The sequence below is a fragment of the Anomaloglossus baeobatrachus genome, chromosome 10 (genome assembly GCF_048569485.1).
Source record: "Anomaloglossus baeobatrachus isolate aAnoBae1 chromosome 10, aAnoBae1.hap1, whole genome shotgun sequence".
In the NCBI taxonomy this organism is placed as follows: domain Eukaryota; kingdom Metazoa; phylum Chordata; class Amphibia; order Anura; family Aromobatidae; genus Anomaloglossus; species Anomaloglossus baeobatrachus.
Window position 1 is genome coordinate 44,943,494 of NC_134362.1, and position 13,519 is coordinate 44,957,012.

Consider the following 13,519-nt stretch of genomic DNA (forward strand, 5'->3'; position numbering starts at 1 on the left):
ACACGCATTACACACGCATTACACACGCTAGTAAAATCTCAGAAATAGCATCGCACTTGCGTTGCACTCGCACCTAACGTGAACTAAAATCAGCCGAGTTTTTTTCAGCCCAGTCGGACCGATTTTACTCGCATAGATGTGTTTCCACCCTAACAGTTGTTCTAGAGATGAGAAGGTGTGTCCAAACTTTTGGTCTGTACTAATATATATATATATATATATATATATATATATATATATATTTCTTGTATAGATTTTTTTTTTCTTTGTTTTTACTTTTATATTGTAAAAAAAAAAACCTCAATGTTCATACTTTTTATATATGGATTTGTATCTTTTCATTTTATATTATAATAAAAATAATATATAAATATATGCACATTTTGTTTGCTTCTGAATACTCCGTTTAATAGGAGTTGAGCTGCAATTCTTGGCAATCTCCCCTAAATAGTGTATAAAGCTGCGGGGTCCCCTCCGTGTATAAGGCAAGGTTCACACCATATTTGAGAAATATGGTCAGAGTATTCTGATCTGACTTTAATCAGACCGGCACAAGTTCTTGTGTGTGGTGTTTTTTTTTTTTTTTTGTTTTTTGTTTTTTTTTTTTAATCCAAGAAAATATGAAAAAATGATAACTTGATGAGTTGCTCGTTGGGGGCGCTGAGTGTTGTACCCCGCAGACTTGATACTGGCACCCTATGGCTTGGTGCTCGACACAATGGCTGTGCGTGGGGGATAATATTTTGTTTCTCTACTATAAAGTATTATATGTTACACTTTTGATAATTAAGTGATTCTTAATTGTTTGTTTATTCTTTTTCAGATATAATAAATTCTTTTACAAAAGACTGGATTGTGTCAAGTAAGAAATTATCTATTGTCTTTTCAGTAAACTCATACTGAACATGGTGTCTGATCAGAAGCTGCAGGCAGGAGGTCATAGAGAAGAGGGAGCTGATCAGACTGATGGACATTTTAGTGGGAAAAGTTTCAGTAAAACTTAGTATTTTATTCATTGAAATCCCTGGTGTTTTGTATGTAGAGTCCAGTGGGCGGGTTGCATGTATATAGAGTCCAGTGGGCGGGTTGCATGTATATGAGTCCAGTGGGCGGGTTGCATGTATATGAGTCCAGTGGGCGGGTTGCATGTATAAAGAGCCCAGTGGGCGGGTTGCATGTATAAAGAGCCCAGTGGGCGGGTTGCATGTATATAGAGCCCAGTGGGCGGGTTGCATGTATATAGAGTCCAGTGGGCGGGTTGCATGTATATAGAGTCCAGTGGGCGGGTTGCATGTATATAGAGCCCAGTGGGCGGGTTGCATGTATATAGAGCCCAGTGGGCGGGTTGCATGTATATAGAGCCCAGTGGGCGGGTTGCATGTATATAGAGCCCAGTGGGGGGGTTGCATGTATATAGAGCCCAGTGGGGGGGTTGCATGTATATAGAGCCCAGTGGGGGGGGTTGCATGTATATAGAGCCCAGTGGGGGGGTTGCATGTATATAGAGCCCAGTGGGGGGGGTTGCATGTATATAGAGCCCAGTGGGGGGGGGTTGCATGTATATAGAGCCCAGTGGGGGGGGGTTGCATGTATATAGAGCCCAGTGGGGGGGGGTTGCATGTATATAGAGCCCAGTGGGGGGGGTTGCATGTATATAGAGCCCAGTGGGGGGGTTGCATGTATATAGAGCCCAGTGGGGGGGGTTGCATGTATATAGAGCCCAGTGGGGGGGGTTGCATGTATATAGAGCCCAGTGGGGGGGGTTGCATGTATATAGAGCCCAGTGGGGGGGGTTGCATGTATATAGAGCCCAGTGGGGGGGGTTGCATGTATATAGAGCCCAGTGGGGGGGTTGCATGTATATAGAGCCCAGTGGGGGGGGGGGGTTGCATGTATATAGAGCCCAGTGGGGGGGGGGGGTTGCATGTATATAGAGCCCAGTGGGGGGGGTTGCATGTATATAGAGCCCAGTGGGGGGGGTTGCATGTATATAGAGCCCAGTGGGGGGGGTTGCATGTATATAGAGCCCAGTGGGGGGGGGGGGGTTGCATGTATATAGAGCCCAGTGGGGGGGGGGGTTGCATGTATATAGAGCCCAGTGGGGGGGGGGGTTGCATGTATATAGAGCCCAGTGGGGGGGGTTGCATGTATATAGAGCCCAGTGGGGGGGGTTGCATGTATATAGAGCCCAGTGGGGGGGGTTGCATGTATATAGAGCCCAGTGGGGGGGGGGTTGCATGTATATAGAGCCCAGTGGGGGGGGGGTTGCATGTATATAGAGCCCAGTGGGGGGGGTTGCATGTATATAGAGCCCAGTGGGGGGGGGGGTTGCATGTATATAGAGCCCAGTGGGGGGGGTTGCATGTATATAGAGCCCAGTGGGGGGGGGGGGGGGTTGCATGTATATAGAGCCCAGTGGGGGGGGGGGGGTTGCATGTATATAGAGCCCAGTGGGTGGTTCTAATTGGTGATAGGACCGCCCACTGGACTCTATACATACAAACAACAGGGATTTCAATCAATAAAATAGAAGTTTTTCTGAAACTTTTCCCACAAAAATTCATTGTCTGATCAAGAAATATGTTGTAGAGCAGGAGGAGCTGAAGATCAGATTCCATTTTCGTCATGACACTGTTCTTTCTTTTCTTTTATTTATTTTGTATGTATTTATTCATTTTTTTTTTTTTTTATTCCGTGTATATAGGCCAGTCTCCTTCCATTCCATATGTGGAGATTATTGAGCAGCCAAAACAGCGAGGTATGAGATTCCGGTACAAATGTGAGGGTCGTTCTGCCGGAAGCATTCCTGGGGAGCGAAGTACAGACACCACTAAAACTCATCCCACTATTAAGGTCAGTAATTACTAATTTTTTTGTGTACACTGTGCATAGGCAGAAAACTGCCAGTCAGTGGTAGGGGAGGAGTTATACAGACCTCCACCGCTGTGGACATGATGATGGACACCAGTCCTGTACTTTAGGCCGGGTTCACATTTTCTATGTTGTAAGCCAAAATGTACGTATTAAAAAGTAAAAAATAAAATAAAAAAATCCCTTGTATTCGCCTAACCACAAGGGGTAGCGGTCAATCAGTGAGCCAGACCGTCCATAGTCAAAGTATTCACATGCGCACATAATGCACACAAGTCCGGTATATTCGGGCCGTGTATACAGCAGCAGATTTTAGTATTCAGGTCATTTATCTGTTCCACATTTGAGACTTTTTTTTTTTCCCCTTGTCAGGTAAACAATTACCAAGGTCCAGCTCGGATAAGGATATCTCTGGTTGCCAAAGACGCCCCCCATAAACCACATCCCCACGAACTAGTCGGAAAGGATTGCAAAGATGGCTATTATGAGGCCGACCTATCGGCGGACCGGAATATTCACAGGTAATAACAAATCCGTCTGGAAATCCCCCGACCACAAACCATGCACAATGGATCGGATCTCTGCAGCGGGGGAATGAATAAAAGAACCCGGGAAAAATAAAAATGACAAAAAAAAAACAAACAAAAAAAAACCACTATCACATTGAAGAAAATTGACTTTCTTTATCGTTCCTATGGGAGACCCAGACATTGGGTGTATAGCTTCTGCCTCCGGAGGACACACAAAGTACTACACTCAAAAGTGTAGCTCCTCCCTCTGAGCTTATACACCCCCTGGAGAACCAGATCTAGCCAGTTTATCGCTTTGTGTTCAGGAGGCATACATCCACACATGCATTCTCATCTGATTTTTAATTTTTGGAAAGAGTTTGAAGAAAAGCGGGTCCAAGCCTGGACCCCCGGCATGTCCCTTCTCACCCCACTGTGTCGGCGGTGCTGTTAAGGTTGATTCCAAGGCTGGAGCCTTACATGCTGCGCTCCTTCACCATCCCTCCGGGCTCTGGCTTGAAGTGGGAGCCAGCACGGTTCTCCTTGCTTTGCAGGAGACCGGTCTCCATCCGCAGCCCTTCAGGATCCTGCTGGACCGGAGAACTCGCCCCCAGGGACTTGGAACCCTGCGTCTCAGCAAGCTAAGTACCTGAGACGTTTATATGTGGGGGTCCCTTGTACTTTATTGTTGGGGGAGAGGGTGCTGAGTGATTTTGGTGACATTTCCGGCGGGTTCTCTGGCTGTCGCCTGAGAACTGCACCGATGGTGCCTGCGCGCCGGCCGCACCGCTCAAATTTAGGCCCCGGCTTCGCCGGAGGCCTACTTTCGGTTTCGCTGCCCTTGCATGTCATTCATGCAGAGGGACAGCGCGGCTCCGCCCTGCGGCCGTTCTACACAGGGGAGAGACACTCCTCACTGAGTACATGTCTCCTCCCCTGTAGGTCTCTTTGGCCCTCCAGATCCCGCTCTGAGTGAGTCCCGCCCCCTCTTCACTCCGGCGCCATTTTCTCAGCGTTCTTCCCTGCGATCAGCGCTGGCTGCAGCATCCCTGCTGAGGTGCTTGGGGGTCCGGGCTTTGGGATCTGGAGGGCACACAAACCGCTCCAGCGGTCTGGTAAGCCACAACCTCCGGTTGTGGACCTTCTGTATATACTCTCTGGGGGTCATTCTGGCAGAGCCCCCACTCCAGCAGCATGTCTCACACAAGGAGCAAGGCTCCAAAGCTGTATTCAGTATGCACTGCATGTAAGCTCCTACTGCCTGAACCGAGCACCTATCCACATTGTGATGCCTGCTCTAACCTGACGATGCCTCAGCCTGGAATCGCACCCACAGTGGTCCCTCCAGCTGCTCCGGTCCCTGTGGCTGAACCCCCGGCTTGGGTAGAATCCTTTTCTAGGTCTATCTCCCAGTCTTTTGCCGACTCCATGGGACAGCTGTCCAGGACTTTGCTGAACATGCATCAGCCCCCTTCACAGAGTGCCTCTGCTGCTAGGGCTCTCTCAGCGGAGCTCACAGAGGATTCATCATCTGGTCCCAGACCCCGTCCTCCTAAAAGGAGACGCAGGGCTTCCTCTCCTTCCTCGTCCCGCGGCTCTGTTTCAGACGCTGACTAGCGGGACGAGGAGGATGCCTTTACAGGGGGCTCGGAGACTACCTCCATGTGCCCCATTGATCTGTCCGAAAGTGACTCAGATGTTAGTGATTTGATTGCGTCCATTAATTCTGTACTGGACCTCAATCCGCCAGTATCAGAGGAGCAACCCTCTCTGGCAGAAAAGCACCAGTTTACCTCGCCTAAGAGGACAAGGAGTGTGTTCTTTAACCACTCCAGTTTTCAGGCCACTGTGACCAAGCCCAGGGCCTGCCCTGACAAACGCTTCCCAAAGCGTGGTTCTGATGACCGGTTTCCATTTCCACCTGAGGTGGTCAAGGAGTGGGCTCATTCACCAAAGGTAGACCCTCCGGTGTCTAGACTCTCAGCCCAGACCGTTGTGTCGGTGGCTGACGGCACCTCACTTAAGGATTCTACTGACCGCCAGGTCGACCTTCTGGCCAAATCTGTGTATGAAGCTGTGGGGGCCTCGTTCTCCCCAACTTTTGCAGCAGTGTGGGCTCTCAAAGCCATCTCTGCTTCTCTAGAGGAGATGCATTCCCTCGCCAGGGAATCTATGCCCGAAATGGTTGCTTTAACTTCCCAAGCTTCAGCTTTTTCATCCTATGCCATGTCTGCCATGCTGGAAGCTTCTCACCACACTGCGGTGGCTTCGGCTAATTCCATCGCTATCCGCAGGATCCTGTGGCTTCGAGAGTGGAAGGCAGATGCTTCCTCGAAGAAGTTCCTTGCTGGACTCCCTTTTGCTGGGTCCAGGCTGTTCGGTGAACAGCTGGATGAAACTATTAAGGAGGCTACTGGCGGGAAGAGTACTTCCATGCCACAAACCAAAACCAGGAAACCTGTCCAGGGTAGGAATTAGTCGAGGTTTCGTTCCTTTCGTTCCTCCAACTGGTCATCCTCTAAGCCCTCGGCCTCGTCCACTAACTCAGCCAAGGACCAAAAATCCAGCTGGCGCACAAAAGCGCGTCCACAGAAGACCGCAGGAGCTGCTGCCACTAAGGCAGCCTCCTCTTGACTATCTGTCCGCGCCAGCAACGTCCTTAGTCGGTGGCAGGCTCTCCCACTTTGGTGACGTGTGGTTTCAACACGTCTCCGATCAGTGGGTGCGGGATATCATCTCCCACGGCTACAGGATAGAATTTTCTTCCAGCCCGCCAAACAGATTTTTTCTGTCAACTCCCCCCTGCTCCAAGGCCGCCGCCTTCTCTCAGGCCGTGGCATCCTTGCAGGCCAACGGAGTAATTGTACCGGTTCCCGCCCGGGAATGGTTCAGAGGTTTCTACTCAAATCTCTTCCTAGTCCCCAAAAAGGACGGTTCCTTCCGGCCCATCCTGGATCTCAAGCTTCTCAACAAGCATGTTCAGGTGCGGCATTTTCGCATGGAGTCTCTGCGGTCAGTCATTGCCTCAATGACCCAAGGGGATTTCCTGGCATCCATCGACATTAGAGATGCCTATCTGCATGTGACAATTGCAGTTTCACACCAGCGTTGGCTACGTTTTTTGCAATCGGAGAGGAACTTTTCCAATTCGTGGCTCTCCCACTCTCTCGTCGGGTTAGCCACGGCCCCTCGGGTATTCACCAAGGTCATGGCAGCAGTGGTTGCGGTTCTGCACCTCCAGGGGTTGACAGTGATTCCTTACTTGGACGACCTTCTAGTCAAGGCTTCATCCAGCGCAGACTGTCAGCGGAGTGTCTCGCTCACTCTCGCCACTCTAGCCCAATTCGGGTGGCTTGTCAATCTGCCCAAATCCACTCTGACTCCGACCCAGAGGCTCACGTACCTAGGGATGCAGTTCGAGACTGACTAAGGGCAGCTTCACAAGTGCCGGCAAACAGCAGTCCCTCCAACTGGCGGTGCGCTCTCTGCTGAGGCCCCGCCGTTATTCCATCAGGCACCTGATGCAGGTGCTGGGTCAGATGGTGGCGTCAATGGAGGCTGTTCCCTTTGCCCAGTTCCGTCTGCGTCCTCTGCAGCTGGACATTCTCCGCTGTTGGGACAAGCCGCCTTCCTCCTTGCACAGGCTAGTGGCTCTGTCGCCACAGACCAGGAGCTCTCTTCAGTGGTGGCTTCGGCCCCTCTCTCTGTCTCAGGGGCACTCCTTCCTGGCCCCGTCCTGGGTGATCCTCACCACGGATGCCAGTCTATCCGGCTGGGGAGCGGTACATCTCCACCACAGAGCGCAGGGCACTTGGACTCCGTCCGAGTCAGCCCTTTCAATCAATGTGCTGGAAACCAGAGCTGTGCTTCTAGCTCTCCTAGCCTTTCACCACCTGTTGGCGGGCAGGCACATCCGAGTCCAGTCAGACAACGCGACAGCGGTTGCCTACATCAATCACCAAGGCGGGACACGCAGCCGCCTGGCAATGTTGGAGGTTCAACGCATCCTTCAATGGACGGAGGACTCAAAGTCCACCATATCCGCAGTCCACATCCCAGGCGTGGAAAACTGGGAAGCAGATTATCTCAGCCGTCAAACCGTGGACAGTGGCGAGTGGTCCCTGCATCCGGCAGTGTTTCAGTCAATCTGCCGCAAGTGGGGCACTCCGGAAGTGGACCTAATGGCATCCCATAGCAACAACAAGGTTCTGGTTTACGTGGCTCGCTCCCACGATCCTCAGGCCTTTGCAGCGGACGCTCTGGTTCAAGATTGGTCCCAGTTTCGTCTGTCCTACGTGTTTCCCCCTCTAGCTCTCTTGCCCAGAGTTTTGCGCAAGATCAGAATGGAGGGCCGTCGAGTCATCCTTATTGCTCCGGACTGGCCCAGGAGAGCTTGGTACCCAGACCTGCTCCATCTGTCCGTAGAGGTGCCGTGGCATCTTCCGGACCGTCCAGACCTTCTCTCACAAGGTCCGTTTTTCCGCCAGAATTCTGCGGCTCTCAGATTGACGGCGTGGCTCTTGAGTCCTGGATCTTGACGGCTTCTGGTATCCCCCCTGAAGTCATCTCCACTATGACTCTGGCCCGCAAGTCTTCCTCTGCCAAGATCTATCACAGGACTTGGAAGATTTTCCTATCCTGATGTCGCTCTTCCGGCCACTCTCCTTGGCCTTTTTCCTTGCCGACCCTTCTGTCTTTTCTACAGTCCGGTCTGCAGCTAGGACTATCCCTAAACTCTCTCAAGGGACAAGTCTCAGCTTTGTCAGTTCTGTTCCAGCGGCGTATCGCCCGGCTGGCTCAGGTCCGCACCTTCATGCAAGGTGCGTCTCACATCATCCCGCCTTACCGGCGGTCCTTGGATCCCTGGGACCTCAATTTGGTTCTCACGGTTTTGCAGAAACCCCTCTTTGAGCCTCTTAGGGAGGTTTCTTTGTTTCGTCTTTCACAGAAAGTGGTCTTTCTAGTGGCCATAACTTCTCTCAGGAGAGTCTCTGATTTGGCTGCGCTCTCTTCGGAGTCACCTTTTTTTGTTTTTTCATCAAGACAAGGTGGTTCTCAGTCCGACTCCGGACTTTCTACCTAAGGTGGTTTCTCCTTTCCACCTTAACCAGGACATTACCCTACCTTCCTTTTGTCCGGCTCCTGTTCATCGCTTTGAAAAAGCGTTGCATACTCTGGATCTGGTGCGGGCGCTCCGGATCTATGTGTCTCGCACCTCTGCTCTTAGGCGGTGCACCTCTCTTTTTGTGCTAACCACAGGTCGGCGTAAGGGCCTCTCTGCTTCTAAGCCGACCTTAGCCCGTTGGATTAGGTCAACCATTTCGGATGCCTACCAGTGTTCTCAGGTGCCTCTCCCGCCGGGGATCAAGGCACACTCGACCAGAGCTGTCGGTGCCTCTTGGGCTTTCAGGCACCAGGCTACGGCTCAGCAAGTCTGTCAGGCTGCCAGTTGGACTAGCCTGCATACCTTTTCAAAGCACTACCAAGTGCATGCTCATGCTTCGGCAGATGCAAGCTTGGGCAGACGCATCCTTCAGGTGGCTGTCGCCCACTTGTGAAGTTAGGCTCCCCCTACTTCTCAGTTTTTCTGTTTATTCCCACCCATGGACTGCTTTGAGACGTCCCAATGTCTGGGTCTCCCATAGGAACGATAAAGAAAAAGAGAATTTTGTTTACTTACCGTAAATTCTTTTTCTTATAGTTCCGTATTGGGAGACCCAGCACCCTCCCTGTTGCCTGTTGGCAATTTCTTGTTCCGCGTGTTATCACCGGCTGTTGTTGTAGACAGAGGCTCCGGTTGTTACGGTTCTTGCTCTGTTTTTACTTGTGGGTGGCTATTCTCCTTCAGCTTTTGCACTAAACTGGCTAGATCTGGTTCTCCAGGGGGTGTATAAGCTCAGAGGGAGGAGCTACACTTTTGAGTGTAGTACTTTGTGTGTCCTCCGGAGGCAGAAGCTATACACCCAATGTCTGGGTCTCCCAATACGGAACTATAAGAAAAAGAATTTACGATAAGTAAACAAAAATTCTTTTTCATGTAGTTTGGTGTGTAGTGTGTTCTTTATAGAGCACCAATCACCAGGATTTTCCTATATAACCTAAAGCCAGTGCTATGCTGGCACTATCAGGCTGATTCTATACATAACTTTAGTTGTCAGCTCAGATGTATAGGTTTTGAAATCAAAGCAAGTAAAGTTTGTAAAATGAGCAGCTTTTTGATTGGCAGCAGTTGGTATTTGGGGCGGGTATTCATAGTTATCCCCTCCATTTGTTATTTATGCTAATTCTATTATAGAATTGTTTTACTAAGTGACTAGAAGGACCTGTGCTGAAGTCATAGCCATGTGACCAGAAGGGGCAGGGCCTCAGCCAACACAAACATAATGTTGATTCCTGGTATCAGCTATGTTGGCTTAGACCCCGCCCCTTCTGGTCACATGGTTATGATATCAGCACAGGTCCTTCTAGTCACTTAGTAAAACAATTCTATAATAGAATTAGCATAAATAATAGATGGAGGGGATAACTATAAATCAGCTGCTGCCAATCAAAAAGCTGCTCATGTTACAAACTTTACTTGCTTGTATTTCAAAAACGATAAATCCTAGCGGACAACTAAAGGTATGTATAGAATCAGCCTGATAGTGCCAGTATAACACTGGCTTTAGCTTATATAGGAAAATCCTGGTGATAGGAGCGCTTTAAGCTCTGCAGGGATTTGCATTTTCATGTTTATGCTTTTCCCATATTAATTTTTTTTTTTTTTTTTTTTTGTAATCAGTTTTCAGAATTTGGGAATTCAGTGTGTGAAAAAGAGGGAAGTGGAAGAGGCCATCGCCCAGCGGATACGGACCCATAATAATCCCTTCAATGGTAATCTATACCTATGTACACCTATGTATGGAAAAGATAAAAAAATAAATATATATATTTTTGTGTGCGTGTGTATAGATAGATAGATAGATATATATATGATTGTGTGTATGTATGTGTATTGTTTTATGTGTATATATGATACATATATAAAGTATATTATGCATATATGTATGTGTATGCGTGCGTATATGTGTGTGTGATATATAGTGCGTGTGTGTGTGTGTGTGTGTCTATATATATATATATATATATATATGACACACACACACACACACACACACACACACACACACACACACACACACACACACACACACACACACACACACACACACACACACAATAAATAAATATATATATATATATATATATATACATACACACACACACACACACACACACACACACACACACATATAATATATATATATATATATATATATATACACATACATACACGAGATATATAGATATTATATAATTATATTTTTTCAGTCTCTCCTGAGGATCTGAAGTCTGAGTATGACCTGAATACCGTCTGCCTTTGCTTTCAAGTTTACATCCGTGACCAGAGCGGGGGGCTGGTTCCGCTCGTCCCATTTGTGGTTTCTCAGCCTATTTATGATAACAGTAAGTCGCTGCTTTACATTTAAGGATACACAGTGTGACATTCTTTGATTCTTTAAATCCAGTAATTGAGAGGATTTTATTTATTTATTTTTTGCTAATTTTGTTATTTTGTATTTCAACCTCAGAATTGCAGTGTGACCCGTATTTTCATATGATAAAATATTTTTCTGAGAAACGCTAAAAACAGAGTTCAAAATATCGTGGCCATTATTGTAGTAGGGTATAAGAACAACTTCTTTAATGAGCAAGGAAAGCTTTTTGCGCCCCTTAATCCGTTGACGTGGGTCTCCCAAAGTCCTGTATTGCATCTCTTTTTCATCCAGGGCGTATCGTGTAGCTTTAAGAAATTTCTGATGTAATTACAGTTTGGCTTTTGACCTTCTCTAGTTATTTTCTACTTTTTACTGAAATCTGGCATCGCATTTGCTGCCTATGCAGAGTGCATTAGTCAAAACTGAGTTTGTCATGAAGCTGTGGTCTGCAAAGGCATGGACTGAGATGACAATCATTTTGTTGAAGGCTTTATCATCTGTTACTGCCTATGCAGAGCACACCATCATGACCATTTACTGCCTATGCAGAGTGCATCAGTCAAAAATGAGCTTGTCATGAAGCTGTGGTCTGCAAAGGCATGGACCGAGATGACAGAATCATTTTGTTGAAGGCTTTATCATCTGTTACTGCCTATGCAGAGCACACCATGACCATTTACTGCCTATGCAGAGTGCATCAGTCAAAAATGAGCTTGTCATGAAGCTGTGGTCTGCAAAGGCATGGACTGAGATGACCTAATCATTTTGTTGAAGGCTTTGTCATCTGTTACTGCCTATGCAGAGCACATCATCATGACCAAGCCATAGGCACTTCGGATAGAAATGATTCCTATTACTGTGCGCTGCTAGAAGATGACTGTGTGCTTCAGTGAAACTTTCCTTGGCATGGTCTTTTGATCATTTTGTAAAGTAGGGGATGGGGTGTGCATAATTTTTGCACCCTTTAGCATGTTGCCCCAGGTGCACCCGTCCCGATGTCCCCACCTATAAGACCTGCATATATTGTACATTTTTCACACAGTTTATTTATTTCCAAAAGAGTTTTTGTATTTTATGTCTCTTTAGACCATAGTTTTTTGTTTACTTGTTGTTTTCCTTGTATAATCCTCCAGGAGCTCCTAACACCGCGGAGCTGAAGATCTGTAGAGTTAACAAGAATTCCGGAAGTTGCTTGGGAGGCGATGAGATATTTTTACTATGTGATAAAGTGCAAAAAGGTATAGTGTCATGTTTACCCTTACGTGTTTTTTTTCAATGTTGTGTTATCACAAAAATACTTTTATTTTTATGCTTGGAACATTTACACTTTTTTGTTATTGTTGTAGTATTTTGAGTCCGAAACAGCACCGCCCACTAATTTGGGTTTTGTCTGCTCCAGCTTTCCATCCGCTAGAAAACAAGTTTTAGGCTCCTTTATTATATGCACAAATTGGGGGTTAAAACATCACATGGTAGTCATTTTTCATACTGACTGAGCCGGGTTTCGCCTGTTTCTGCTTCCTCCTGGGTTTGCATGCTGTGTTAGTAGAATTAAATGCTATTCAACTGGATTGTCGTATATGCATAAATGGTTAAAACATCATGTCAAACATTACATTGTAGTCAGATTTTATTCTGCTTGAGCCGGGTTTCGCCTATTTCTACTTTTTCCTGGGTATGCACGGTGTGTTACTGGCATTAAATACTATTCAACTGGACTTTACTATATGCATAAACATGAGGTTTAAGCAGCATATCAAACATAACATAGTAGTCGGATTTAATTCTGCCTGACCTGGGTTTTGCCGGTTTCTGCTTTCTTCTGGGTATGCACGTTGTGTTATTGGCATTAAATAGTATTCAACTGGACTTTATTATATGCACAAACTGGAGGATAAAACAGCGTCTCAAACAGCACATGGTAGCCAAATTTTAATTTTGCCTGAGCCAGGTTTCGCCTGTTTCTGCTTCTTCCTGGGTATACACGCTGTGTTATTAGCATTAAAAACTATTCAACTTGATTGTATTATATGCGCAAACTGGAGGTTAAAACATCACATCAAACATCACATGGTAGTCATTTTTCATACTGACTGAGCCGGGTTTCACCTGTTTCTGCTTCTACCTGGGAATGCATGCTGTGTTATTAGCATTAAATACTATTCAACTGGATTATTTTATATGCACAAACGGGGGTTAAAACATCATATCAAACATTACGTTGTAGTCAAATTTCATTCTGCCTGACCCAGGCTTCACCTGTTTTTGCTTCTTCCTGGGTATGCACTGTTTGTGTTGCGTGTGTTACTGGCATTATTCAATATATAATTCATATATTCAACTGGACTTTACTATATGCATAAACATAGGATTTGAGCAGCATATCAAACATAACATGGTACTCTGATTTAATTCTGCTTGATCTGGGTTTTGCCTGGGTGTGCATGCTGTTTTATTTGCATTAAATAGTATTCAACTGGACTTTATATGCACAAATCGGGGGTTAACAGTGTATCAAACAGCACATGGTAGCCCAATTTAATTTTACCTGAGCCAAGTTTCGCCTGTTTCTGCTTCTTCCTGGGTATGCTTGCTATTAAA

At 46.9% G+C, this 13,519-nt stretch overlaps 1 protein-coding gene across 2 annotated transcripts in view; it reads left to right on the forward strand.

The window, feature by feature from the left end:
- Nucleotides 1–13,519, forward strand: part of RELA (RELA proto-oncogene, NF-kB subunit) — a 49,976-nt gene that overhangs the window by 21,256 nt on the left and 15,201 nt on the right. For both annotated transcript variants that reach the window (XM_075325649.1, XM_075325650.1), the window contains exons 2-7: nt 824–862; nt 2,705–2,853; nt 3,244–3,392; nt 10,162–10,253; nt 10,752–10,886; nt 12,052–12,156. In XM_075325649.1, coding sequence (XP_075181764.1) covers nt 824–862; nt 2,705–2,853; nt 3,244–3,392; nt 10,162–10,253; nt 10,752–10,886; nt 12,052–12,156 — 669 coding nt within the window. The remainder of the gene's footprint in view (nt 1–823; nt 863–2,704; nt 2,854–3,243; nt 3,393–10,161; nt 10,254–10,751; nt 10,887–12,051; nt 12,157–13,519) is intronic.